This window comes from Typha angustifolia, chromosome 9 (genome assembly GCF_048772165.1).
Source record: "Typha angustifolia cultivar Huaian chromosome 9, ASM4877216v1, whole genome shotgun sequence".
Classification (NCBI taxonomy): domain Eukaryota; kingdom Viridiplantae; phylum Streptophyta; class Magnoliopsida; order Poales; family Typhaceae; genus Typha; species Typha angustifolia.
In genome coordinates this window covers 1,865,312-1,891,328 of record NC_133247.1, presented here as the reverse complement: position 1 = coordinate 1,891,328, position 26,017 = coordinate 1,865,312, and the positions used below count along the sequence as shown (strand labels likewise).

At 39.1% G+C, this 26,017-nt stretch overlaps 7 protein-coding genes and 1 non-coding gene across 8 annotated transcripts; 5 read left to right on the top strand and 3 right to left on the bottom strand.

The window, feature by feature from the left end:
* Window positions 1–506: 506 nt before the first annotated feature.
* Window positions 507–7,887, bottom strand: LOC140767099 (protein S-acyltransferase 10). The gene is made up of 11 exons (XM_073106883.1): window positions 7,623–7,887; window positions 7,405–7,519; window positions 5,950–6,024; window positions 5,783–5,854; window positions 5,522–5,656; window positions 4,752–4,785; window positions 3,196–3,305; window positions 2,628–2,714; window positions 2,359–2,442; window positions 1,054–1,119; window positions 507–935 (listed from the first exon to the last, which is right to left on the bottom strand). The coding sequence occupies exons 1-11, from the start codon at window positions 7,702–7,704 to the stop codon at window positions 764–766; spliced, it is 1,032 nt and encodes a 343-aa protein (XP_072962984.1). The 5' UTR covers window positions 7,705–7,887; the 3' UTR covers window positions 507–763.
* Window positions 7,888–8,581: 694 nt separating this feature from the next.
* LOC140767517 (uncharacterized) lies at window positions 8,582–9,599 on the top strand. Its single transcript, XM_073107458.1, has 2 exons — window positions 8,582–8,816; window positions 8,952–9,599. Exons 1-2 carry the CDS (start codon window positions 8,616–8,618, stop codon window positions 9,309–9,311), a joined length of 561 nt encoding a protein of 186 aa, XP_072963559.1. The 5' UTR covers window positions 8,582–8,615; the 3' UTR covers window positions 9,312–9,599.
* Window positions 9,600–10,203: 604 nt separating this feature from the next.
* Window positions 10,204–11,603, top strand: LOC140766803 (GDSL esterase/lipase At4g16230-like). Its single transcript, XM_073106458.1, has 5 exons — window positions 10,204–10,435; window positions 10,522–10,640; window positions 10,719–10,955; window positions 11,060–11,309; window positions 11,404–11,603. The coding sequence occupies exons 1-5, from the start codon at window positions 10,204–10,206 to the stop codon at window positions 11,601–11,603; spliced, it is 1,038 nt and encodes a 345-aa protein (XP_072962559.1).
* Window positions 11,604–12,099: 496 nt separating this feature from the next.
* Window positions 12,100–13,861, top strand: LOC140767356 (UPF0548 protein At2g17695). The gene is made up of 3 exons (XM_073107225.1): window positions 12,100–12,424; window positions 12,518–12,728; window positions 13,575–13,861. The coding sequence occupies exons 1-3, from the start codon at window positions 12,171–12,173 to the stop codon at window positions 13,767–13,769; spliced, it is 660 nt and encodes a 219-aa protein (XP_072963326.1). The 5' UTR covers window positions 12,100–12,170; the 3' UTR covers window positions 13,770–13,861.
* Window positions 13,862–13,989: 128 nt separating this feature from the next.
* On the top strand, window positions 13,990–16,984 carry LOC140767355 (dolichol-phosphate mannosyltransferase subunit 1). Its single transcript, XM_073107224.1, has 8 exons — window positions 13,990–14,548; window positions 15,188–15,287; window positions 15,398–15,431; window positions 15,562–15,638; window positions 15,734–15,759; window positions 16,135–16,299; window positions 16,372–16,486; window positions 16,615–16,984. The coding sequence occupies exons 1-8, from the start codon at window positions 14,415–14,417 to the stop codon at window positions 16,717–16,719; spliced, it is 756 nt and encodes a 251-aa protein (XP_072963325.1). The 5' UTR covers window positions 13,990–14,414; the 3' UTR covers window positions 16,720–16,984.
* A 1,191-nt stretch (window positions 16,985–18,175) lies between these two features.
* LOC140767927 (U4 spliceosomal RNA) lies at window positions 18,176–18,331 on the top strand. Its single transcript, XR_012105652.1, has one exon. It is a non-coding gene; the product is annotated as a U4 spliceosomal RNA (small nuclear RNA).
* Window positions 18,332–18,743: 412 nt separating this feature from the next.
* On the bottom strand, window positions 18,744–23,130 carry LOC140766454 (thiol-disulfide oxidoreductase LTO1). Its single transcript, XM_073105800.1, has 7 exons — window positions 22,972–23,130; window positions 22,645–22,888; window positions 22,085–22,341; window positions 21,889–22,001; window positions 21,140–21,287; window positions 19,674–19,811; window positions 18,744–19,120 (listed from the first exon to the last, which is right to left on the bottom strand). Exons 1-7 carry the CDS (start codon window positions 23,041–23,043, stop codon window positions 19,043–19,045), a joined length of 1,050 nt encoding a protein of 349 aa, XP_072961901.1. The 5' UTR covers window positions 23,044–23,130; the 3' UTR covers window positions 18,744–19,042.
* A 116-nt stretch (window positions 23,131–23,246) lies between these two features.
* Window positions 23,247–25,048, bottom strand: LOC140767425 (cytochrome P450 78A9-like). The gene is made up of 2 exons (XM_073107327.1): window positions 24,057–25,048; window positions 23,247–23,966 (listed from the first exon to the last, which is right to left on the bottom strand). The coding sequence occupies exons 1-2, from the start codon at window positions 25,029–25,031 to the stop codon at window positions 23,340–23,342; spliced, it is 1,602 nt and encodes a 533-aa protein (XP_072963428.1). The 5' UTR covers window positions 25,032–25,048; the 3' UTR covers window positions 23,247–23,339.
* Between the last annotated feature and the right edge of the window lie 969 nt (window positions 25,049–26,017).

Below are 26,017 nucleotides of genomic sequence, written 5' to 3'. Positions count from 1 at the left end.
CGAGACAACGCCCTAAAAGAAAACTTAAACGTCGTGATAACAAAAGAAAGGGTTAATTGCGGTTTAGTTTAATTTTATAAAAATCTCGTGTATTTTTAACTTAAACACTCAAATTGTATCGAAACTTAACTGAAATGTAATCATTATTCTTTTTATATATTTGACTACGCTAGAGTTTGAATTTAAAAATCTTTAGTAGAGATAAATTTTTTATATATTTGACTACGCTAGACAACACTTCACAACTATGTAATCAAGGAAGGCATAAGCATATTTGATTACATCTTCATACGAAATAAGTAAATGAAATGACGTGCTAATGGCCAACTGCGGAGGGGAAAAAAAAGTACTAAGTGTTATGTATATTGTATTGGTGCTTGAATATGTCAAATGTGGAGGGTAAAAAATATCCCCCAACTGCAAGGAATGCTTACTGAAGCTCACGTCCAAACATCAAAAAGAAAAGAATAGGAGTCACCACCGAGAAGAAAAGAAGACGGGCTCTTAGCTCATAAAATTTTATCACTTTGTAACAACCTTGACATCAAGCTAGGGGACGGCATTTCTGTCCAAAAAGGAAAAGAAAAAGGAATAAATACAGACCTATGCCAGGTAAAAAATTGATACATCATCCTGAAATTGGGATGAAGGAGATGGAAGAGATCCTTCTGGAGGTTACCAATATTATATGAATTACAACAAAGAGCTACAAGAAATTGCAGCAGAGATTCCAACAAGATAAAAAATGTCAAGCAGTCTGGAATCAACAACATCTGCAGGAAATAATATCGTTGCATGTGTAAGGTCTGGCTCGGGCTTGCAGTTCCTCTGCGGCGGGGACTGCTTCTAGGACGTACTTGTCTCTGGCACAGCAAAAGGTATAGATGTTTCTACAAATGCCTTGATTGAAAGGATAAACCTTGCTAGGGATTCCCCTGCAGATATTTGAGTTCACATGGCATTGTGAATTTGTTAGTGGAAGTGATGATCAGAGTAACACAAAATGCTGGAAGTGATGATCAGAGTAACACAAAATGCTTTTGTAACTTGTACCTCAAGTAAAAAATGCGCCTCCTTCTGGCTAGTTCATAAGTAGTTTGGTTTGTCATGACAAGATAACTGCAATAAAGCATTTAACCAGATGGGGGATCTTTAGCAGAGAACATAAAATCTTCAAGAACTGAAGACCAAAATGAAATGGCAAGCAACATAGAAAGTTCACAAAAGCTACTCACTCCATCAAAAACCCTGTTTACTTTAGCTATTACTGGTGTCAAACTAAGGGCCAGATATAAGCATAGAAAAGATAGGGAAGCGCAGCCACTAGATCTCCTCTACTGTATCAATCTGACCGTGCAAGCAGGTTTTCCCCCTTATCCTTCCCTAAATCTATCTTGGTTACTGGCTCCCTCTCGCCTGCTTTTTCCTGACCTTCTACCCTCTGTCTTCCATCCCACCCAATTCCGAATTTAAGCAAAGTAAGCAGATAGACCTCATATCTTTAAAATAGAAAAAAAAAAGAGATAAAAGAATCAATACTGACAAAACCTACCAAAACATCAGAGGGGTGAAGAAACAAGACAAGCTGGATGCCTTAAAAGTCATGATAATTTCTAGCTTCAATGTCTTTAATACACTAATCCATATCTCAATTCATTAGACTCTTGTCTCTAGAAAAAGTGGAAGAAGTTTCTTGATTTATGAGATTAACAATTTTCTTCGAATCAATATTAACAAAATCAAGAGTTCAATTTCTATCATCAATTTCAACTGTAATCTATTAGCTAGTATATTAAAAAAAAGAAAAATTACAGGAAGTCATGTAACAAGAATAAAATCATGTCTTTAAAGCCTGAACTCTTTGGGAAGTGATTAAATCTTCCAAGAACTGTCAATTCAATGGTAATCATCACACAGAAAGAAAACTAAGTGGTGTTTCCTTTCTTCCCAATGACGTCCTCCATTAGAGAGCATTGAAGTAATAGAAACCACATAACCGAATTTGATAAAATTTGCCCTTGGTCGCCTAATAACCAAATGCAGATCAATGAGTTCCACAATCTGGGAACACATTCCAAAAGAAGCATTTATTGAAGTCCTACAAGTAAACGGGGCCTTACAATATGTTTGTGCAAGCATCCCTAATAAGAAGTCTTTATTATATCGAGGTGATGGCTGATCATAAAAATTTACAGGTAAAGCTTTCTTCAATATTTTTATAAGTGGAAAGTACATGATGTAACTTTAGGGCTATGATTGCTCACTGAAATAACATGCATAATTTTATAAATGGCACTTCATGTTCATTAGCAATATACTGTCTATAGAAAGCAATAAACCACCAGGGATATATCTTACCTATGGAAAAACAGCAACAGGAGCAGGAATATGAGGATAAAGATTAATATTGCCAGCAGGACTACTGCAATGAAATCCTTCCACCTGATATCACACATCCAAAATTGCTTTGATGAAAATATTCTACTTGAGAAAAGAAGCTTAAAAAGTATAACTATTCGAACTACTAAGTTATATTCCAGTTGCAAAACAACATCATAGAGAGAGTTGATGACTAACAGGTGGTCTTAACAATCAACAACTCGAATGGACATTAGGGGATTGCATACCAAGCCTTGAAGATGTCCAACCGCAAGAATGCAACGTAGAGCACAACAGTCCACATGCATAGAATTGTTTCTTCAAAAATGTACCACCTACAAAATGTCATGTTTGGAAGTTTAGAAAGGGAAAAAAATGTGGAGCATCGACGCTAGTAAATTTTGATGGAATTGAAACAGTTGACTCATTTCGGTACTTTTCCAGAATACATCACCACACGGCAAGAGAACATCAATTGGTAGACTTAGAAATCAAATGAGACACAATAAAATAAAAAATAAATGTGAAGCAACTAATGCATTAAGGAATAAATTGATGAGTTACATAGTGAACGTACAAAGTAAGGAACTAAATTGAAATACATTGAATGTTAATACTAAACATGAATAAGGGTCTAAGGATTTGAAATGTTATTAAAACATATTTTGGATATCGATTTATAATAAAAAAAATAGCACCACATGTGCAGCTCCTGTGACCTTTAACCTACAGGCTACAGTGCATGCACATGCACCAAACAACAATTGTACTAATTAAGTCTGGCATACGAAGATTTTGATTAGTAAAACAACTTACCAGAATCTGCAATGATTCTTTTGTCCAATGCACGTCCCAAGCCAAACACAATGATGATCAAATTGGAGGACACATTTATCACAATCATGACAATGCTTGGAGCGTGGAGGCTGTGAAAGGTTTGCATATATATTTCAATATAAAAAGTAGTACAACAAATTGTACTATTTAAGCATGTGAAGATCATAATTCTAGCATCAAAATTAAATATACGATATTTGCTTTATGCCATTTTACAAAACAACTCTAGCATTTGCAAAATACTGTGATTTGAGGAATGCCAGCATTGGCATGCAGAGACCAAGGATTTATACTGCCTAGCAATGTGTGTGCAAAGCAGTACATCTCATGCCAATAAGGAGACAACACAACCTTGGGGTGCAGAAATGATTATTGTGCCATAACATTCAAAAATATAGTAAAGAGAAAAGGGAAAGAAGATCAGGGTAGATTTGATCTGAATACTCAACCTAAACCCAACCAGAACCCTTCTAACTCTTTTGGGGTAGTTTGTGCCAACCCTGACCCAAACCATACCCAAAACCCTTAAACTTAAAAGGTGTTAGGATCAGATTCCAGTGGGGTAATCTTCATATCCGCTCCTCTTCTTTCCTATCAATGATCAAATCCTCTGCCCCACTTATCCTCCATTCAGCTCAATGTCCTAATGGGCAACACAGCGCATGTTGCCAGCAAGTAAATCATTGCCTTGAAACATATCAGGATATGTTTAAATAAATTCTCATTGGACTGATTTCTAATATCAATGGTGTGATACATCATAAATCTCATTTTAGTGAAACCATAAATCTTAGCTGTCATTAAGGGAAGGTGCGAGTTACATAAGATGTTACAAAACACCATGGAATGAAAAAACAGTTGAGTCCTCTCACTGACGCAATTATAGTTATGGAGACAAGAAAAATCATAAACCAGAGGCTGCCAAGGTAGACATGGCCACTGGGGATTCACTAGTGATTGATGCACTAAAAATAATCAAGAATTCTGGCTTTCGCATCAACTTCTAACAGATAGAATTATATGGAATTGTCATTCTGCAAAACATGATGCAAAATGGGAACTGAAGACATCAGCTTGTAGACCAACCAGCTTCATACAAAAGGGGCAACAAACCAAACTGGGAAATAGAGATTTCATGTTGTAATCAAATATCATAAAACTCTATCAGAAGTTATAGCTAAATCATTTTGTACACCTTAGATAAGTGATGATATGCATTATACAGTGAAGTGAAAGAGCAAAACACATCCCTATATGACCAATATAAACTGCATGTGATAATGGCTTGGAACCATAAAGAATATATTGATGACGCTGGAGCAAGACAGTTGTTAGAAATGCATCTATAACATCAAATATCTCAGCAAGACAGATAACAACACAAATTACAACAGATGTATGGTCTGTTGGCCACTAAAACACGCAGATATAAAGTTTCTAACGTTGCATCAGAAATAGTATGAAATAACAGATGCTTTCTGGGAACTCAAGAATCGAGCATACATATAGCAACTAAAGTTTGGTTAAATTAATACCTGAATGACATTACAATACGAGCAAGTCCAGTCCCTTTCAGAAAAGAATAAAAACAATAGTCACGCAAACAGTTATTAACTTCTAAAATAACAAGAAAAAGATATAGCATAGCTATAATTCTAAGTGATATCAGCATCTAGCTAAATAAAGTTACAAATGTTAAAGACCTAAAAGCACCACTATTGCAATGACCTGCTGCTAAGGCAATGTTGTTTCAGTGCTATACGATTTTGCTAGGATGGCAATATTAACCATGATTCCAGGATTTAAAATACAGTAAACTGCAAGACATATTGGAATATTAGGCTCTCAAATGTTGTAAAACCTACCCATTTTCAACACTTTGATCTGAAAATAGCAGTTCAGATTTAATATAAAAGTGGAACATTGACGTTTGTATCTATGTAAATTCAAACCCCCTGACCCAATTTGACCTATTGTAACCAAGCTGCTACTGCTCTTAAATGGCCGATCCTAGCTGACTAGTAATCATGGTCCTTCAAGTCATCAGCTTCTTATTTGATTCATTCACTAGCTATCATTCTCTCTTAAAGAAGTTTCAAAATAAAAATCTCCATTACTTCTGAAAAATAAATATATCACTTGTTCACAATGTTCTTGAGGAAAATGACCATCTATCTGCCTTTGACATGGCTTGCATTAAGACTGTCGTATAGTGATGATAGCCCAATGAAGACAGATTAATCAAGTTGTAAATATACTAATAAGAAACAGTGCTTTTTATGGTTTGCTATGACAAAAAGAATACCTGCTGGATGATCCAGGGGGATAGAGATCCATCACTATCTGTGACCACAGGGAAGAAGTTGTTCTTGAATTTTGTCTCCCCAACTGATTACAATTCGTAGAAGAAGGCAAGCTTCCATTTTTTGAAGTAGATTGTCTTTTCTTAATCATCAAAAACCACAGAAGTAAGGTGCAAGTATTAATTAATTTCTCTATGTGATTCAATGCAAAGTAAATATACAGAGACTAAGTCCAAACATATAAGAGCAAACCATGACATTACTTTGAAAGTCTTGATGCATTAACATATGTAGCGTGCGTTTCATTTCGAACTCGCATTGCGTCAATGACATATCTAACAAAACAAAGAGGAAATATGCATATAAAAGAGACTCTTCACTTCAGACTACAGACATAACTCATATATACTCGAAAATTCACATGAATTACCCTGGGGATGAACCAGAAGTAACAAAATATTGAACAAGTGTAGCCAAAAGAAGCACCAAGTATATTGCAATGTACCTGAAATCGAGAAGAGGATCCAAAATCAGGTTGCACATAAGCTTGACAATGAAAAGCAAAAAAGGGCCGAATCATAGATCAATCTTGACATCTTGCAGAATATAGACCAGCTACAACTCAGGTAGACATCAAATCAACAAGGAGTATGTTGCCACTTCATAATAAAGTGAGCCACTTAAGAACAAACTCACAAATTGCACATGGTTGCCACTTCATAATAAAGTGAGCCACTTAAGAACAAACTCACAAATTGCACATGGTTGCCACTTCATAATAAAGTAAGCCACTTAAGAACAACCTCACAAATTGCATATGCCAAAATCTCTGATGGCCTTTTGTAATAGTTGTATGATGCTCTTTAAGCATAAGTATGGAACTTCCTTCAATTAGAAGTGAGAAGATGTAACCACAGCTGATTATTGTCATATCATAAAAGGGTGGACAGAAATCAGCAATCGAGAGAGTAATTCATTACAGTTCAGATAAAAGACAGAAATCCTTTATAATGTAGGTCAACTAGCCAGGAAATCATTAAGATATAATAGCTAAAATATGAGGAAATGTAAATTCCATGTTCGGAAATTTTGTGGTACATAAAAGGATATTGGAGTATCTAGCAAGAGCTTGAAGAGAATGGATTCTTATGAATCTTTCCCATGAAATCACAGCCCAAGTATTTCAAAAACCAAAAAACAAATGTTTCTGAACTTCAAGAGATACAAGATCTTGAGACATCGACCAACCTAGTGGTTAAATAACTTGAACTTATTTAATCAATTAAATGTTGTAGATGTAGTGAAAACATTGTAGACTTGTTTACAGCTGACGTTAACGTTTTATAACCTAATATCAGTATCTTATCACCTTGGAAATAAATTTGTTTATCAATTGGTCAAAATTTAACATTTAGAGGAAAATGTATGGAGAATAATGAGATTGGTTCCAACGAATGCATCAAGTACTTTAGGAAAAAACAACCTAGGCAGCTCATCACGTAGATAGTTTGCATTTCTCCAAAATATAAAGACAGCCCCTTTATGATTACAAACAACAATAAAAGTGATATAACTAAACATAATTTGTCCCACCGAGGCACCAATACTAGACTTTAACAAAATTAAACGAATTTCTAGAGACACAAGATGGACACGCCAGAATATCCCACCATTTCCTATCTATGACTTCACTAATCTTTTCTGCAGAAGCCTTCAAATGCAATGCACTATACACCAAGAAGGAAATTAACAATAATATCTCTCTGATATGAGACAACGAATTCCTGCTCACTTAGATATCCTCCTCCAACAAACAAAACCCAATCACAGTACTATTGAATCAAGAAATGAGACAACGAAAGAATCGACCAGATTAGATTAGTACCACGGCTCCTCCTTAGTCTTCCGCGCCAAAGTGGGATCCAAGAGGAACGCCGTCCCCACGAACAGCACGTGCAAGAAGACCAAAAGCGCCTTCAAACCCCAGGACGATCCCTTCGCTGAATCCACGGTCGGTGCGAAGCAAAGAAAGTTAGGGTTCAAAAATCCAAGAAACCAAGAGACAAGAAGAGGAGGAGGAGAGAGATAGAGGCGGATTCGTACCGCGTTCGGAGAGGCAACGGAGGCGATCCAACATCTTGTCTCGGGATTCGCGGAGGCGAGTGCAGATACCGGCGGTCTCCATCGGCAGCGAGGCATCAAAGAGAGTCCCCAGCGTGGAGGAGGAAGAGCTGGAGAAAGGAGTAGTTGGGCGTACGGCACACCGGTGGTAACCCTACCGTGGGTGACTCGGGCGACCGCGTTGAATCGAAGAGGGAGAAGAAGCGCGGCAGACCCGGTGATAACTGTACTTTAATTGCGATGAGACTGGATGGTGAGGTTAAGGTCGGGCCCACGTATTTAAAGCTATCGGCCATCGGCCACGGGTTTGCTGTTCTACGGAACATAGCGGATCGCCACAGGGAGGGTTCCTGATTCCTAAGCCAGCGAAGATATGATACGATCTTGGACAAGATTTCATTGAAGCCGTTGGATCTGACCGTTCCGCAGATAATTAGGGACCGGGCCGACTACGGGCTTGGGCCGACATATTCTTTAGCCCAAGCCTATATCGTTAATTAACTGCGCCTTATTAAGCTGTCACTAGAGATTACGTGGTTGTACGAACCATACAATAGCGGCCACGTGGATACTTATACTGTTAAGTTCGAGACTTCGAGTCATATCCTTCCGAACATTCGACATGGCATCAAGGTAACAAGTTGCGTGGAATAAGTAGCTCGCTGTGTTAGGTGCTCATGAGTCATGACACACGATCCTTTTCAATCTTCAAAAAGATTTGACTCCATATATTGCCACGTCTAACTGTCAATTGGGTTACGTAACGTTGTCTTTGTTTTGTAGTAGTATCATGCCAGGTATCCATCCTACGTGGCGTGATTATCTTACCTTATACATTACACCATTTATTTTCCATACACCCACGTTGCACTTGGACCCCACAAACAAAAACTCTATATAATCTCAACTAGAAGCTTTAAGTTTCTGCATCCCATTCGAAAGCTATTTATTTATATCGACTTCTTTGGTAGCGCCATGGAGGAGCAGAAGTATCAAAGTGGACATGAGGAAGAGCCGGAGGCGAAAGACCGGGGTTTATTGGATCTCGTGAGGAAGAAGGAGGAGAAGGGTCTGGTCACCGGAATGGAGAAGCTTCACGTAGAGGAGGTCGAGAAGAAGGAAGATGAGAACCCGAGCTTGTTGGAAACACTACATCAGTCTCACAGCTCTAGCTCGGTAAGAGTACCAGCTTCAGCCAGTTACTCCTACTAACGTTCTGATTTCGTTCCAGTTTATAGAATTTTTTGTACGTAATTAGTGATTCTAGAAGGGTATAAACGCTGCTTACGGTCTAGCTCTTATACTATGCAGGCGAGCAACGAGGAAGAAGGTGAAAATAAGAATGCACCTGAAGCGGCTGTGGTTACCGACGGCGAGGATACCTTCGTCGAAGTGGAGAGAGTGGACGACGTCGTCGACGCAGGGGAGCTGGAAAAGAAGGGCCTTTTTGAAAAGATCAAGGAGAAACTTCCGTGCCATGACAAGAAACCCAGCGAAGAAGCCGCTGCTCCGGCCATCAAGTGCTCTGATCATGCCAAGGATCACGCCACGGACGGCCATGGCCAGGATGGGAAGGAGAAGAAGGGAATACTGGGAAAGATCATGGAGAAGTTGCCTGGTTATACCAAGAATTGCGGGGACGAGAAGGAAACTGAGAAGACCGGTGCTTAATTAGTTTCGATATTACTAGCTAGCTATTGAAGTGTGTTTGATTCATTTGTTTCAGTTTGCTATTATAGCCACCTACGCTATTTTGAATCTTTGATTCGCTCTTATCCAAGCCCATAAGTTGGTTGGGCTCAGACCAGACCGAGCCTGATGTCCAAGCCCAGACCCCCTGGCTCGACTAGATGCTTGGTTGGGCCTGGTCTCGCACTGAGGCCCAGTAACCAAACTAAAGTTGGCCTAATAAGAATACTGCAAGATTTGTAGAAACACCCTACACTTTTTCTTTATTAATATTTACATCTTATCGTACCTGTATTTTATCATTACAAATAAAAAACTAAACATCTAAAATACTTCTCATTTGACCTTCAAATATTGGTTCCTCATGAGTAATCAACGAAATTATAATGCCAGCGAACTGCCAAAATTTAATAACAGATTTTCTAGTAATCAGAGAACCCAAGAATATACATAGATATCATCTGAATCATATCTTTCTTCTAAAACTATAACAAGAAAATTTATTTTTCCGCCGCACAGCTTTTTCCATACATTGACTTATAGAATACACCAACTATTGTCTCTTCTAATATGCATACAAAATTCTCTAGCATAGAATAATTCATATAAGTGGCAGTATTCTTGAATTTATATATATTATATATACAGTAAATGGCAGTGTATCCATACGAACCTTAATTCAGTTACGAATTGAAGGCGAGTATTTCCAATGGCAGATAAGTTCGTCAACGCAGTTTGCTTCTCCCACAATTAAATGGACATCATCACAGAATTTGAGGTAGATGATAGATCTACCTCTCGTTCCAAGTACAGAATGAGTATAAATACGTGCATGGGCCATTCTTCTTCTCATGCAAACTAACTAGCTCCGAGGATGGCTTCTCTTCTTTTCTTATTTCTCTTATCATATGTCATTAATCCTCTAAGTGTAGAAGCTATCATTCCTTCTCTTTACGTCTTTGGAGACTCTACTGCTGATGTTGGTAATAACAACTACTTGTCAGACAAAGCTCCAAAGGCCAATTTCCCTTATTATGGCATCGATTTCCCTGGTAGAACTGCAACGGGGAGGTTTACCAATGGCTTCGTTAGTGTAGATTATATTGGTATGTAGATAATATTAATCTAACAGTAATCATGCATGCTAATTACTTAGAAATAATTTCTTCTCATTTGATCCCATTTACAACAGCCAGGTTCGTGGGGCTTCCACGTAGCCCACCAGCTTTCCTTTCTAACACGAATGGGGGATTGAAATGGTTAAGAGGAGTGAACTTTGCTTCTGCTGGGTCTGGAATTTCGAAAACTTTGGTTAGTATTTTTATAATTAATTTTGAGGTTTGGATGACGTTCTTATGATAATATTTTATGGTGATGATATATTGCTAGTGGATCGATGTGATCGACATAGATGAGCAGATCAAGAATTTTAAGCTCGTTGCCGCAGACCACCGAACGAGAGTGGGGAATCGAACAACTGATCGAACTATATCGAAGTCTCTCTTCTGTTTCAGCACTGGAAGCAATGATCTCTTTGCTCTGTTCCAAAGTCTTGATCCTACGAATAAAACTCTAGAGAACCAAATGATTGAATCAATCACTAACAAGTTTCAGGATCAACTGACGGTCTCTCTTATCTCTCTCTAGCTAGCTATCTATCTATCTTCTCTCTCGTGTGCATACATGGCATACTAACATATGTATACGTACATTTGTATGTTGGCATGCAGATGCTTTATTCTCTCGGAGCAAGGAGGTTTGTAGTTTTCGGCACCGGATTTCTTGGATGCATACCGGAGATCAGAAAGTTGGTTCCTGGAAACAATTGTCTGGAGGACTTGAACAATCTATCTCTACACTTCAAAAATGCTACTAAGTCTCTCCTGCAAAGTCTCAGCTCAAACCTTCCTGGATTCAAGTACACATTTGGAGATGTATACGAGATGTTGGTTCCAGTCTTTGCAAACCCTCTTCAATATGGTAATCACCATAAGATCTCTATATTTTTAAAAGTTTATGCTGTTAGAGGTTGTTATGTTTTATATTCTAACACTTTTTAACTTGATGTGAATAGGATTCAGAGAGATGAAAGCTCCATGCTGTCCACCACCATGCACGTTGAATTCTACGTACTGCCGTAATCGCCAGGAGTACTACAACTGGGACTCCTTTCACCCCACTGAAGCTGTTTACAGGATGGTGGCAAAGTTGACTTTGTTTGGTCCTCCAAGAGTTGCTAATCCAATCAATATTCTGGGGTTGGTGAACACTTAATTAGTTCGAATATATATAGTAGTTGTGAGAAAGATAAATGTCGAAGTAGCTAGCAGCTCCTGGGGATGTATATCAATCCGGGCTTAGTTTAGTTTGTACTTTGTTTTCGCCCACTTGAAATTAATGTATGGAATAAAGTTTCGACCACCATATGAAGGTATAAACTTTGCATATTTCGTTTGCTGTTGTCTTTTGACATAGAAATGTAGAAATTTATTAAAAATATAGTACATTTTGTCATTATAACTATTCACATGAATTGAATTTTTACTTTTAATACTTTAAGACATCGAAACTAAATGACTAAAGGTACTATGTTGAAATTAACTTGGGATATTTTTAAAGTATTAAAAGTAAATAATAAGTTTTAAATATATAGGACGTGGATAATGATGGAGGCAAACCACTGGGCGTTTTTAGAATTTTTTCTTTTTAAAATTCTATTATTATTTAAAAGGATATGCGAATGAAACCCCAATCTTTCAGCGATATTTTTCCAAATCGCCCCCTATCGTTTCTCTAGACCATCCAATTATCCAAAAGAATTCTTGAGAGAGAGGGAGAGAGATGGCGTGGGGAGGCCTTTTCCTGAGCTGGCATCGTCCCTCGCGGGAGCAGCAGAAGGCCTGCGTCGCCAGTGCAGGAGGCTTCAACTACGATTCCAACTTCCACGGTGCTTCGTCCTTCTCCTCCACCAAAGAGAAGAAAGAGAAAGAGGAAGAGCTCGCGAAGAATGGCTTCTCCATTAATCAATCTCGCATCCTTCTCGGCTCGGGTTCCGAAACCTTCCATCTCGCAAAGTCCGCCCTCCTCTCCTGGAAGTAATTCTTCCTCATCTTTACTCTTTTCTTTTTTTAATTTTTTTTTTTATTTCCATCCTTCCATTCTTCGATTTTCCTGATGGAAGTTTACAGGCATTTTGGATTGGATTGGGCATTCGTGAATCCGGAGACCCCGGTGAAGACCGGTACCAAGTTCTGCGCCTGCGTTAAAGAGTTGGTTCCATGGGTGATGATGCCTCTCCAGATTGCTTACGTTGCCGACGAGGTCAGCAGGCGGAGTGGGTCGACGCCCGCCAGGGCTGCATTTAGCTTCGGCAGTGGGACTCTCCAAGGCCATCTCTTGGTTGCTCTCTCTCTCTCTCTCTCTCTCTCTTCTTGCTATAAGATTATTTTGTGGTTTTATTTGGTGCTCGGAATCTGTTTGACGAATTGTCTACTTGAAGCGACTAAGGTTTAAGAAACCAATCGCTATATATTTAACAGGGGATTTGGACATAGACTATGGTACCATACTAGCGAAATTTCACTAAAACACGGATACAACAAGTACCACACTGGCGGAGCCTTATGTCTCAATTAATCAAGATGTGCCACTCAAAAGCCCATAGAGATGTCTGCCCGAGTAGGTCGTACAGTTAGCTAAGAAAGCCAAGAGAACCTAAGAACTATAAGCTGCAATCAACCCATTGAAGAAAAAATTAATTTTCACATCTTTCCTTGTTATATTCTATTATTCTTACACAGGGTTCATTGATATTAGCAAGCCATGGGTTATTGCACATGAAAGAAAGGATATACATGATGGCATTGAGCAGAGGTATTGCATTAGGCAGCCGCATTTGACCAAGTTTAGTACTAAACAAACTATGCACAGGTCTGCTTGCTCACTGATGTATGCAACACTAGTGAGATAATTATCTAGTAATTTTGTTCCGTTGTGGCATATGCTGATCGATTGCTATTGGTATTGAATACTGATATGAGCAAAATAGTGTCCTCCTGAGTAGATGTGATTTACTAATTACTAATTTTCCTCGGGTATCTTATATGTATTTCTATATATTGGTAATATTCCTTGGCATCGCCCAATTTGATCTCGACTGCGTTTAACTTCTTGTACTTATTAATTTTTCCATTCAGCTGTAAGTTATAACATATAACTTTGATTCTTATGTCATGCTGTAAGCAGGCCGGGGAAGAGAGGTTCTCAATCCAATGGGATGAAAATGACCAGGTTTGGTATGAGATATTTTCCTTATCGAAGCCTGCACACGTCCTCTCAGTTATATGTTATCCCTATGTACAATTTAGGCAGAAGTATTTTGCTCGACAGTCGACGCAAGCAGTCCTGAAGCATGTCAATGCCCAACATTCCAAGTCCTGAAGAATGTCCTTGCTCAATTTTCTGTGTTATGTAATCAACTTAATTGCTGTTAGAAACTCACAATATAATCAAATATATATAGTTATCAATGATTCAAACGAGTGATCTGATGAGTGCATTATTGTCAAATTTTGTGTTGACTGGCATTGGTGTGATCTAGTATTCTAGTGTCTCTCTACTTGCTACCTTGGATTTTGTGGAATTGTATCAGAAACTCTTTTCCTGCCATAGAATGCATGCAGATGAGGAATGTGGATTACTTTGAGATTTGTATTGTGGCAGGAAACTCAACTGCTCTTCTTAGGAAGAGGATAGCTTCTTATTCAAATATGTATCATATGAAAAAAAATACCCATTATATACTATATATGTTTTAGATGTCTAATATTGTCCTCGGCTTCGATTAGTTCGGCTGGGGGCCATTTTGTAAATAAAAATTTGTCAGGGGTGAAAATGCGATTTCGCCGCCCAGTGCCCCGACTAAATATATAACCATCCTCCGATCTATTTCTTTCTTTCCCCCCTCGCCCTTCGACGCTCTCTCTCCCCAGATTTATCTCTTTTTTCCTCTACATCTCGCAAATCGCGATCTTTCTCGCTTCAGTAGCAGGGTTCTTTCCTTTTGTTTGGTAAGGAGAAGTGGGCATGGGGACCGAGGAGGGAGAGGAGCAGCATAGGAGGGGGAAGGAGAAGGAGAACAAGTACAGCATCCTTATCCCAACCTACAACGAGCGCCTCAACATCGCCCTCATCGTTTACCTCATCTTCAAACATCTCCGGTACGCATCGCCCCTCTCCTCCGCTTCATTCTTGCTTCGTTTCTTGGAGCAGTAGCAGTCATGGCGAAAGCCGGCATGACAGTGTTCTCCAGTTGTTTGATTTGATCGCCGGGTATTTTGGATGAACCGGACCACGCCTTTGCGTTGTTTTGACGTTTTTCTGATTTTTTTTTATTAAAAAAAACCTAATTCTCTTCAGTTGCGATCGCAATTAAGAATTGCGACGGGTAAGATATGACCTAGGTTAGCAAATTGTTGCTTTCAAGCATCATTGGATGCATGATAGGTGCTCACAGTTTGGGCATTGGAATGGTGACTCATGTCAACAAAAAAAAGTAAAAGAAAATAAATCCGTGTTGTATATTATGTACTAAATCTGAAATTGGTCCATGGAGGTGTCAGACTGACTGGATTAGAGCTTTTTTTATCTTATGCCAAGTTATCATCATATTGATCTCTCTTTTAAATTCCTAGATCTGCAAGTAAACTTTTTTACACGATTATTATACAGCGCTTCTGTAGCAAGATATGGTGAACTGCTTTGGAAAATCTAGTCCTCTTTTCCACATTTGGATGGATTTATAATAACATGACGGACATAATTCACTTTACTCAAATTTACTCCTGCTCCTTTGCCAGGGATTTTAATTTTGAAGTCATTATTGTGGATGATGGAAGTCCTGATGGAACTCAAGACATCATAAAGCAGTTACAGCAAGTATACGGAGAAGATCGCATAGTAAGTATCTAAGTTTCTTCTTAAATCTCATAAGATGAGAAAGTCTGAATTGTGTGGTTATTTTGCCCCTAACTCACACATTTTGCTTCTTGATGGTAAAATGATAACAGCTGCTAAGAGCTAGACCCAGGAAACTTGGGCTAGGTAAGTGCCTAAATCTTCTTTTTTCTGCACGAAAATATAAATGGGTATGAAGAGGTTGGTCGGCATAAGAAGCTGGAATCTCTTTATCAAATTGAAATGATCTGTTAGAATAATATTTAGTAACTTTCAGGAACTGCTTACTCTCATGGACTAAAGCATGCTTCAGGGGACTTTGTTATTATCATGGATGCAGATCTATCTCACCATGTAAGTTTCCTCTTTATTTCTTCCGATAAATTAGAAAGTTCATCTTTTTCCTACTTGTTTGATTGACCTAATTATGTTGCATGCTTCTTTTACAGCCAAAGTACTTACCAAGCTTCATCAGGTAAGGGTATCTGCAAACAACTCAGGAAGTGATTTTCTGAACCCTAACAAATTTCTGCTAGCTTGTCCTACTGGGATGCAGAGATTTGGAATAGGTTGTGCAATCTCATTTTGTATAATAAAAGAGCATGCTTCTTCGGTCTGATTGATCTTTATATAGGCTTCTGTGCAAGATGTTTTCTCTTTCACTGGTGTCACTTTGTCAGCAACTTCCTATCCTATTGAATTTTAAAATTATTATTCTGTATTTTCTTTTATAATATTAAAATAATGAGATGTCTTGAATGAAACTCCAAAAATATGACATTTTCAATCAATTGAAAGAAGCTACCTCAGATAACACTGCAATATTTTGATCAATATCTCATCTAACCAGGAAGCAAATGGAAACTGGTGCAAATATAGTAACTGGGACCCGGTATGTTAAGAATGGAGGTGTACATGGATGGAATCTCATGCGCAAACTGACAAGTAGGGGAGCAAATGTACTTGCACAGACACTTTTATGGCCTGGAGTATCTGACTTGACTGGATCATTTAGGTACTTTATTGACTTGAATTATCATGAACCCATTTTAGTTAATTATCTAATTTGTGCTATTTCATTACATAGGTTGTATGAACGATCTGTTCTTGAAGATGTGATTACCTCATGTGTTAGTAAAGGCTATGTCTTTCAGATGGAGATGATCGTTAGAGCTAGCAGAAAAGGGTATCACATTGAAGAGGTAGGTCAATTGCCTTATCTCCTGGTTGTAATAGGTCATTGTATTTTTTGTTTCCAAATTTTTGTATAACTTAGCTCTGGGTTATGTACCAAGATCTTGACTGATGAAACAATGGTATTCTCATGTAGGTTCCTATAACTTTTGTCGATAGGGTCTTTGGAAGTTCTAAACTTGGTGGGTCTGAAATAGTTGAATATCTGAAAGGTCTTGTATATCTGCTGTTCACCACATAGGGGAGAAGAAATGCCGAGATAACAAATATTCGCAAGCTCCTAAACATGGAATTGTTATCAGCTGAAATATCTCTTTTGAGAATGAGAGAACTTTAGTGCGACATCTGGTGCAAGACATCCTTTCTTCTTCTTTTCAGATCCGCAGTTGATCTTTTACAGACAAATTTCAGATATTCTGCTTCATATAACTATTGTTCTTAGGGGATGATGTCCATCTGTAAATTACTTGTGCTAAGTTATGTTAACCAATTTTGTCATTCATCAATGATTTGTTTGAGGCCAGTCTTGTTTTAGTGTGTGCAGTATAGTACTTGGTGGTCATTTTTCAGGTACCTGACATGCGAAAAGGATGCAATAATTGACCCCCAAATATTTGGTCTAAAAGCTTGGATGTTGTTGTCATGTCGTTGCTGTACATTAAAGTGTGTATACGCAGTCATTTCTTTCTGGACATCATTATTTTTTCTGAGAAAAGTAGGGAAATCCGGCTAGATATTTCTTTCTGGACATCGTTGCTCTAAATTGATAATCACTTCTTGTCATGGATTTTGTGCATTCAATTTTGCCAATTCCATGTCTTAGCATTATCAATTCAAACTAGTTTCGTCTTGAGCACCATATCTCGATGTCTCTGCTAGTGTGGGTTTCCTGTTCGATCCGTTCGCTGTAATATTTGCTGATCTAAAGCCCCCGTGGGAAAATTTCATAGACTACCTCTTTGGATCCATAATCTTAAAATTCCACCTTCCAGTTTACAGTTCCCCCAGCAGAATAATTTGTCACTTGACTCTCTTTTTTCAAAGTGATGTAATTAACGTGATATCAAAATATTTAATTTTTTGACATAAGATTCGTTCCACCTTGCACGGCCTAAGGAAAGTTTGGGTTTTTACTAATTAAAAAAGAAAAGAAAAAAGAAATAAAGGTTTTCCCCCATGTACAACCCCCAAAGCTTCTTATTTATTCATATATTTCTTCAAATTCTGTATTCGCCTGAATATCCTTTAAAACCTATTATTTTTGTACCCTTTCAATTGCTTTCCGATAATTATATATTAAAATTTGGAAATATTTAAAATAGATGAAATGACAAAGAGAGGAATATATAAGAAAATGATATTTATATCCTTTTACTAGTAAACATAATAAAATTTAATTGCTAATCATCTTTCATGGATATTCATGTAAAATAAATATTTTTTAAGGGTACCCATACGTATATATATCAACTTAGAGGAGCATATACATAAATAAATAATTTAAGGGAGGTATAAAATGCAAAAAGGAAAAGAAAAAAAGCTTGACTTGCCCCGTGTCCACTTTGCCCCTGGCCCCTGGGTATACATAGCTTAGGTATGAGAATTGAGGAATAGACGAATAGTCCCACATCGGTTAGTCGGGAAAGACAGAAGCGCGGGCGGTGCTATAAAAAAAGGGGTCTTGGTATGAGATAAGCATCTTTGCGCTTGGGGCAATGACGCAGCTAGTGAGGTTACACCGAGGCGCGTCAATTGCTGGTTGAAAACTATTTCCAAACCCCCTCTTTGGCCTGGGTTCAGCCTAGCGCCACTGAGAATTTCTGGAAGGGCTCCCTCTAACCCAGGGTAAAGCCCTACAATACTCCAAAACAAAACATTTTATTCTTTTCCAAACTAGTCTCACTTCGGTTGGGATCTCCGTTGGGACTGGTTGGATGGATGGACTGTATCTTCTTTTTCTCTCACTTGTATAGTTCTTGAGAAAATAAGTATGGATGATCTCAAAGACTAAAGGAGAAGATTGAACTTAATATAAAGAAATTAAGGATGATATTGTCAGATGTGGAGACCAAAAATATCCTATAACTGACGGAATATACACAAAAAACTAATCAAGAAGAGTTGGCGTTCAAATCCTCAACTGGACTCGGTTGAGAATTTTCCGAACTTAGTTATTGAGAATTTCTGGTAGGGCTCCCTGTAGAACAATACTCCAATTAAAATAGTTGAAAGCCATAGAGAAAAAAAAGATGATATTGTCAGATATAGAGACCAAAAAAAGCCTATAACTGGATATACACAAAGAACTAATAAGGAAAAGTTGGTGTACAAATCCTCAACTGGACTCGGTTGATCAAGGAACCACTAATGAAACTGCCCTCACTTCCAATTTCATCATCACAAGCATATACATAGAAATCAATAGTTAGACATCTTATCAATAAGCTTGGACATTTCGACTTCAGAATATGTGGGCATCATTTGGTTGCACCTACAAGGTGGAAAGCCTCTTCTCGAACAACAGAGCTTTCTGTTTGTCTCCGGACTTATCCACATCCGGAGGCTTAAGAAGGCTGAGAACTCTCGGGAACAAAGCCAGACGCTTCTGCTAGAGCTGAGAGTTCCTGCTCACCACTTAAAACCTGAAAGAATGAAAGATACAGGAGGGGTGAACCAACTTTAATATAACTAGAGCACACAAAGATGAGTAAATTGGCTCTAATGAATTGCAGGTTCACTTCATGGACAGGTCTATGTCCAGTAACACGGCCATAGACTATATCAAAATCTTTCATCTTTTCTCACCTTTTAGTTTTCTCCTCCTCTATAGTAACCTCACAGAAAGTTCAAGGATCTAAAACTGTGGGCCGCTCAACAAGGGGCCAACCCCACGGAGACAGTGTTCTCATCCTTAATTTAAAATACATCCATCACTAACAAAGGAAGCCTTGAAGATAATAAATTGCAAGAATTAGGTAAAGCAATAAACAACACTACCCACCAACTAAGATAGATAAATCAAATTATAGTCAAAAGCCATCCCTTCAAATGTATCTGGGTAGGTAGGCAGATCAGCAATAATGGATTTCTCTTATTCAGGCAAATTAAAAGAGCTTTGGGACATCCGGCAGACAACTAACAACTTAGAACACAAATCCACTCCAGCAAGTGCTGCTGAGAAAGTTAAATATTCACCTTATCATTTATGACCCATGTTGGGAAGCCTTCAAGCTTAGCAATTGCACATTCCAGGGCCATTGTTCTCCCTTTCCCAGCTCCGTTGGGAAAACATTCAACATAATTCAGTATTTTTGCAGCTTCACCACCAAACATCTGCACAAAAAGTTATAGATGACTACAGTTGTCAAATGCCCTCAAGATTCAGGTTCACTTTGTTAGGAAGCAATTTGGCCATAAACTTAGCCCCTTGTTGGCACATTAACATGAAGCTGGGAATGCCAATTACCACCCTCTCCTAGGAACAAGGGTAAAATCTGTTTAGATGACAATTTATAGGTCATAATTCGTTTCTTTACAACACCTTGCTGTGTGGTTCACACATTAAATATGATCACAAGAATGCGCATATTTGCAGGAGTTGTATCCATATGGCCAAATGGGTATCCCCATCCTCCAACTATGATGGACAACTTGTGCTGTCTCACAGAAAGACTTCTGGCTACAACAAAAGATACTCCTTTTCATACTACTATAGAAGGAATATTAAATTATTGAATGCAGTTGTTAGTTACCATGAGTGATTAAAATAGTCTTCTGATGTTATTTAAAAGAAATCTGTTTGTTTCTTGTTACTTAAGACTTAAAAGACAACGCTGATTTCTTTGAATCAAGAAACAGTGGATACAGCAAGATGGTAGACATAACAGATCATCGAACTTTTAAGATTACTCCTATTGTTTCTAGTTAGATATCTTAGCACATTGAGTGATTCTAATTCTTCAGCATAAGACCTCCCATCTTATTGAAAATAGTTTTTGCTAATATTCCTTAAATTAATTTAGTCTACTAATTATAACTAGTGTATTGCCAAAATTTGTTAAGTCCAATCTTGAATTCCAGTAGAGCCTCCATATCTTTGTCATATAAATGGTTTCTTCATCTATGCTGCATTGCCTCCCTGCATACTTGGTCTTGCAAGATCATCCTACCTTATAAAACACAATTATTTTGATCATTCTGAGAATATATCTGTGTTCCTCATGAGGACAAAGACCAGTAACTGCAAGTGTCTCCTTCCTCCTCATGAGGACAGTAACTGCTAATGTCTCCTTCCATGCAGAAGGCAATAGTAAGATCTTGGAGTGAAATATCATGAACTTTTCTGCTCCGAAGGAAATCCAATATTCTTGTTTGCTGAACTAACAATAAACTACTATAGAATGTTAGATTTTTTTATCAGCTATTCAAGCTTTGTATCATATTCATCATTAAGCTTGTCAGTAGTCATAGCAGCAGAAACCTCCAGCCTCGAAATTTTGTAATTAGTAAGTCAAACTAGTAGCTATGGGCATGTTTAGGGCACATATAGCAGCTGTTCATGCTCTTAGTTCAAACTAAGTGCTATGGGCAAATTCATCATAAGAAAACATGCTTTTAGTTGTTCACCTTCCATCACAAAAGCAGATAATATGATCACATACCTCCTTCTGTTCATTACAATGAGAACACCAAAATGCGCCATACATCTTAGCACCTATGGACTGCAGATGTTTTGCAAGAGATATAGCAAATGGGCTCGATTCTTTTGTTATTTCTGTTTCATATGGTTCCAAGGTAATATCACTTAAGCTGCATAAATAAAGATTGGAGAAAAACAAATTAATTACTCTTTCCTATAAAATAGAGAAAAAGCATGCAAACGTAAAAAGTTGAAAACTAAATAATCTTTAATTCCTGAGCAACCATGGTACAAAAGAAGAAGCAAGATCATTTTGCATATAAGAGAAATGAAAAATGAGTAGGGACTGTTACATTTAATACAAAGCAAACAAGAAACACAAATTGCTTAAACATTTTGAGAAGGGCCCCAGAATATATGGATCCAATCACATGAGATGCACCAAACAACAGTACATTGACACGGTAAAGAGAGTATAGAACTAATAAATCCTTGACCTATCATGTTGTCTGGTTAAATCCCCTAAATGAATCACATATCAGTTACCTTCAGCATTTGTATGGCATTAGTGTAAAAACAAACCTTGCAGCAAAAATGTAATGCATGACATAAATTTGATTTACTGATTCCTCAAATAATGTCACAAGAAACACATACAGTTATAAGAATGCCACCAAACTGTCAGAAGAATTAAAAGTTTAAAGCTACCCCATAATCAAGATAACCACATCAGCAATCTATCCACAAACATTCCGAGACTAGAAATCTCACCCAGATGACTGAGGGGCAGCTGTTGTATAAGAGTTAGTTAAAGCAATAATAATAATTCCAGCAACAGCTAGCTGTAGACCAACCACCTTCTGGATCTCTTCCAAGCCAAAGTCCTGTGAGTATGATACAAAAACTTAATGAGCTACCATATGGTGGTTCAGAAGGGAAGTTTCCCTGTCAAGGAATGCAGACATACCTTTACAGTAAGAAAAAATAAGCTGAAAGACAGAAAGGCTGATAACAAACAATACGAACAAGATGTTCCAGCAAACTCGGTGCTCAGAAGGTAAACAAAATATGCACTCGCAGTTGCCATCGAGGTAGTGGTTGCAAGCAAAGTCAAGCGGACATCAGTTTTATCAAGTCCAGGAAGCAAACTCTTGCCACTCTGTTGTAGAGCAAGTAATGCAACTAGACCATATGCAACCATCCCGGGTAATGGAAGAGGAATGCCTGGCAAATGCAACAAGAGATAATAAAGCATTAAATTTCCAAAGCTAAAGTTTGTCTTCTTGTTTCTTAGTTAATGCCATGCTTATGCGAAACTTAGATCACATGAATTCATCTCTCATCAATTATTAATATCTAGCAACTCTTACGCTTTAATAATTCCCAACACAAATTTCACTAGATTATCACGACAATACTCATGATCCTTCCTCTTTTTGCGTAGCCAAAACCCGACGTAAATCGAGCAAGCAGAGAACGAATCAAGAAGGTGCAGATAAGAATAAGAAGGGGGGGGGGGGGGGGTACCAAAGACGGAGGAGTAATCACTATTGAGCACATCGCCGCAGCTCCCACCACCGACGGGGCAAAATGCCTCGGAATTCGTGAGCTTGAGGTAGGTAAGGTAAGTGGTCTCAAAGAAACCCAAGGCCGCGAGTCCCGCCGACAAATAGCTTGTCGAAATGCCCAAGAGAGAAGACCTCTCCGTCGCCCCCGATTCCACCTCGGGAGAAGGCCCCGCTCGGCACTTGAATGCTACTCTCGCCTCTCTCTTAAACAATCACAGAGAAAGAAGTGAGAGCAAGTAATAGATTGGAGAGCAAGAGAATAGTACTAATAGCATCAAGTAACAACCTTGAAGGGAAGCGGGTAAGAGAAGGGAATTCGAAGGCGGGAGACGGGGAGGGCCGCGAAGATGGTCGCCATGAAAGAGCAAGCTGCGAGCTCACGGCTCAATCTCCACAGCTGGAAGTAACCAGAAATTAGAGGTGGATTTAAATCCGACCCGATTTATCGGTCTCGGATCCTAAAAATTTGTTCCCGGTTATATATTGTGGAACCCGAATAGAAATTCGAGTCTAACTCGCGCGTGTCTGGATTAGGAAAAGGCTACGTTATATTTTAACATTAAAATATATTTATTTATTTGATAACAAAGCGGAGCTTTCACAAGACTACTTGAACAGCAGCAGCAGAGACAGCATAGCAACATTCTTGATGGATCACACGTGTCTCCTCGGCCGCACTCTAGCCTCCAGAGGAGCCGCCATCTCACAAGACAGTCGGAGGACCTCTGAGAGGTCCACGCCTTTCCCCTCCGCCGCCGGCGTCGGCAGCCACTCGTACTCATGAAGGAGAGAAGCCAGCCAGAATCCGACCGCCGCCGTCGCCATCCCTTTCCCCGGGCAGCTCCTCGTCCCGGACCCGAAAGGCGCGAGCCACGTGTCGCCCCCGAGCACCGACAAATCCACGCCATTACCGGCGAGGAACCTCTCCGGCCAGAATCTTGACGGATTTTCCCACACGTCGGCGTCGCGGCCGATCGCCCACGCATTCACTATCGCCGTGGTTTTCGCAGGGACGAACCGGCCGTCGACGTAGGTATCGGAAACCGCCTCGCGCCGCCATGCGAGGAGTGGGCCCGGGGGATGCATCCTGAGGGTCTCCTTAAGTACTGCTTGTAGGAAATCTAGCTTTAGTACATCGCACTCCTTCACTGGATTTGATCTCCCAATTACTCGGTCGAGTTCGTTATGAACCTTAGCTTGGATGTCAGGGTGCAGGACTAGACGAGCAAGCGTCCATTCCGTCAGTACCGCCATGGCATCGGTTCCTCTAAATATCATCTCCTATACACATTTCGGCAACAAACAAAGTTATTAATTACGATATATCTATCTCTTATTTATTATTTCATTAGTTTCACAATTTATACGTACCCATAGAACGGCGGCGATGTCAGAGTCGGAAAGCCCCTCGCTATGCTGTAGAGAAAGCAATATATCCACAAAATCTTTCGGATCTTTTGGATCGATATTTGACTTGTGTTGATGGATGATTGAGTTTACGAAACGGTTCACTTTGGGCATGAGTTTGGCGCATCTAGCTTGGATACCTTGCAGATCTATGGATGCAAGAAGAGGAAAGTGATCCGACCAGTTGTTCTCCCCCAACAATTCGTAGCCTTCTTCTACCATGGCGAGGAGCTCTTCGGCTTCGCCGTCGGTGGCCGCCGCGCAAAGACCGAATTCCTTCCCGAACACCGTCCGCATAATATAATCGAGCGAAGCTCGCTTAATAACGCGACGAGCTCGAAACGGTTCGCCGCCGCTCGCCGCGACAGCGGCGAGCATCTCTACGGCGACGCGAGAGCGGTGCCCCGCAGAAGCCTCCACTTGCTTGGGGGAGAAAAGATGCGAAGCGGCGATGCGGCGGAGGCTACGCCAGTACACGCCGTACGGCGCGAAGCCGATGGCGCGGTGGAACATGAGGCCGTAGGCCGAGTAGTTGTGCGGCCGGCCGACGAAGGCCGGGCTGTTGAGGATCTCCTTGGCGACGTCGGGGTGGGAGGCGACGACGGCTCGGGTCTCACCGAGGGACAACGACATGAGCCGCCGCGCCTCGAGGCGATCAGCTGCGGCGGCGAGATGGCGGTGAGCGAGGCCGGACATGAGGCCGATGCTACCTATAAGAGGAAACCCTCTTGGCCCAGGAATGGTGGAAAGGTTTACAGAAGATATCTTTCCCCATGCATGGCCTCCTGGGTGAGCCCAGTAGAGAAGGGAAGCGACAAGCCATGCAAGAAGAGATAAGATGGCAATGGAAAAGAGAGTAGTAGCAATGGAAGGAGGTGAAGAAGTGGGTATAAGAGTTAGTAGCAGGATCCACCAACTCTCTCCTGATGACATCTCCATGGCTAGCTACGACTAAGTTTCTTGTTATGGTAATGGAAGGAGGACGAAGCTTGAGAAAAATCTATGGCTAGATATCAATATATATAGGGATATTCGTACATGAATACGGGATTAAATTAAAGATTTCGATCGTTATGAACTATCCTAGTTAAGTTTATGGTAACAACTAGGCAACTACCTAGAAATTCTTACGTCGCATAATAAATTCCAGAACGAAAACCTTGGGGTCTTTGGAATCTAATTTCTTCTCTAGGAAGTAAACTTATAGTCCTTGTAGTCCAATTGGTACGTATGTGGGGTAAGGCGTCAACTACTTGCATGCATACCCCTAAAGAGTTTCATATTTGTGTACATACCCTTCACTTACTTAATAACAATTATAAGTTTCATATTAATGTAGTTTTATATTTAACTTGATAAAGTCTTAATAATTAGTTAGATTTGAAGGGTATTCATACAAAAAGCAAAGGTTTTAAGAGATATCTATATAAAAATAAGATATTTCTAGAGACATACATGCGAATATATATCAATCTTGAAATTGAAAGGGTATCTATATTTTCTTAAATAATATAAAATAAAACTATTTTTATTGAAAAAATACTATCCTAGGAAAATTATTAGAAATTCGTTGGCATGAAATTTGAATCCATTCAAACAGAATTTTCTTGAGAGCAAATTTAATATAACGCTTGAAATTTGTTTAAATGTCTTGCTAAACACAGTTATTCTTCTTGATTGAGAAAACGAGTATATTTAGTCTAAAAATGAGATGTCTCATATTATGGAAAAATATTAATTTTATCTCTAAAACTCTTTAAATAAAAAGGAAGATAACATCTAAAAGATAATAAAAATAATCATATTCTTTATTATCCTTCTTCATACAAAAACATTTCTTTTAATTTTTCTACTTGATCATTGGGTTATTAATTGGTCCCCAAGTTCCTTAGAAATATAATATTTGAAAACTTCATTGTGAAGGC

Bases quoted from the DNA above. Each gene is read 5' to 3' on its own strand.
- LOC140766803 (XM_073106458.1), top strand. From the start codon at position 10,204: ATGGCTTCTCTTCTTTTCTTATTTCTCTTATCATATGTCATTAATCCT. The intron at 10,641-10,718 runs GTTAGTATTTTT...ATATATTGCTAG, and splicing joins CTGGAATTTCGAAAACTTTG to TGGATCGATGTGATCGACAT. The intron at 11,310-11,403 runs GTAATCACCATA...TGATGTGAATAG, and splicing joins TGCAAACCCTCTTCAATATG to GATTCAGAGAGATGAAAGCT.
- LOC140767355 (XM_073107224.1), top strand. From the start codon at position 14,415: ATGGGGACCGAGGAGGGAGAGGAGCAGCATAGGAGGGGGAAGGAGAAG. The intron at 15,760-16,134 runs GTAAGGGTATCT...TCATCTAACCAG, and splicing joins TACTTACCAAGCTTCATCAG to GAAGCAAATGGAAACTGGTG. The intron at 16,487-16,614 runs GTAGGTCAATTG...ATTCTCATGTAG, and splicing joins AAGGGTATCACATTGAAGAG to GTTCCTATAACTTTTGTCGA.
- LOC140767425 (XM_073107327.1), bottom strand. From the start codon at position 25,031: ATGGAGATGTCATCAGGAGAGAGTTGGTGGATCCTGCTACTAACTCTT. The intron at 23,967-24,056 runs GTACGTATAAAT...AAATGTGTATAG, and splicing joins ACATCGCCGCCGTTCTATGG to GAGATGATATTTAGAGGAAC.
- LOC140767517 (XM_073107458.1), top strand. From the start codon at position 8,616: ATGGAGGAGCAGAAGTATCAAAGTGGACATGAGGAAGAGCCGGAGGCG. The intron at 8,817-8,951 runs GTAAGAGTACCA...TATACTATGCAG, and splicing joins AGTCTCACAGCTCTAGCTCG to GCGAGCAACGAGGAAGAAGG.
- LOC140767099 (XM_073106883.1), bottom strand. From the start codon at position 7,704: ATGGAGACCGCCGGTATCTGCACTCGCCTCCGCGAATCCCGAGACAAG. The intron at 6,025-7,404 runs GTACTAATCTAA...TCTCGATTTCAG, and splicing joins AAGACTAAGGAGGAGCCGTG to GTACATTGCAATATACTTGG. The intron at 5,657-5,782 runs GTAATGTCATGG...GATTAAGAAAAG, and splicing joins AATGCATCAAGACTTTCAAA to ACAATCTACTTCAAAAAATG.
- LOC140767356 (XM_073107225.1), top strand. From the start codon at position 12,171: ATGGCGTGGGGAGGCCTTTTCCTGAGCTGGCATCGTCCCTCGCGGGAG. The intron at 12,425-12,517 runs GTAATTCTTCCT...GGAAGTTTACAG, and splicing joins TCCGCCCTCCTCTCCTGGAA to GCATTTTGGATTGGATTGGG. The intron at 12,729-13,574 runs GTTGCTCTCTCT...TGCTGTAAGCAG, and splicing joins CTCTCCAAGGCCATCTCTTG to GCCGGGGAAGAGAGGTTCTC.
- LOC140766454 (XM_073105800.1), bottom strand. From the start codon at position 23,043: ATGGCGACCATCTTCGCGGCCCTCCCCGTCTCCCGCCTTCGAATTCCC. The intron at 22,342-22,644 runs GTACCCCCCCCC...TGCATTTGCCAG, and splicing joins TGATTACTCCTCCGTCTTTG to GCATTCCTCTTCCATTACCC. The intron at 22,002-22,084 runs GTATGTCTGCAT...TCATACTCACAG, and splicing joins TATTTTTTCTTACTGTAAAG to GACTTTGGCTTGGAAGAGAT.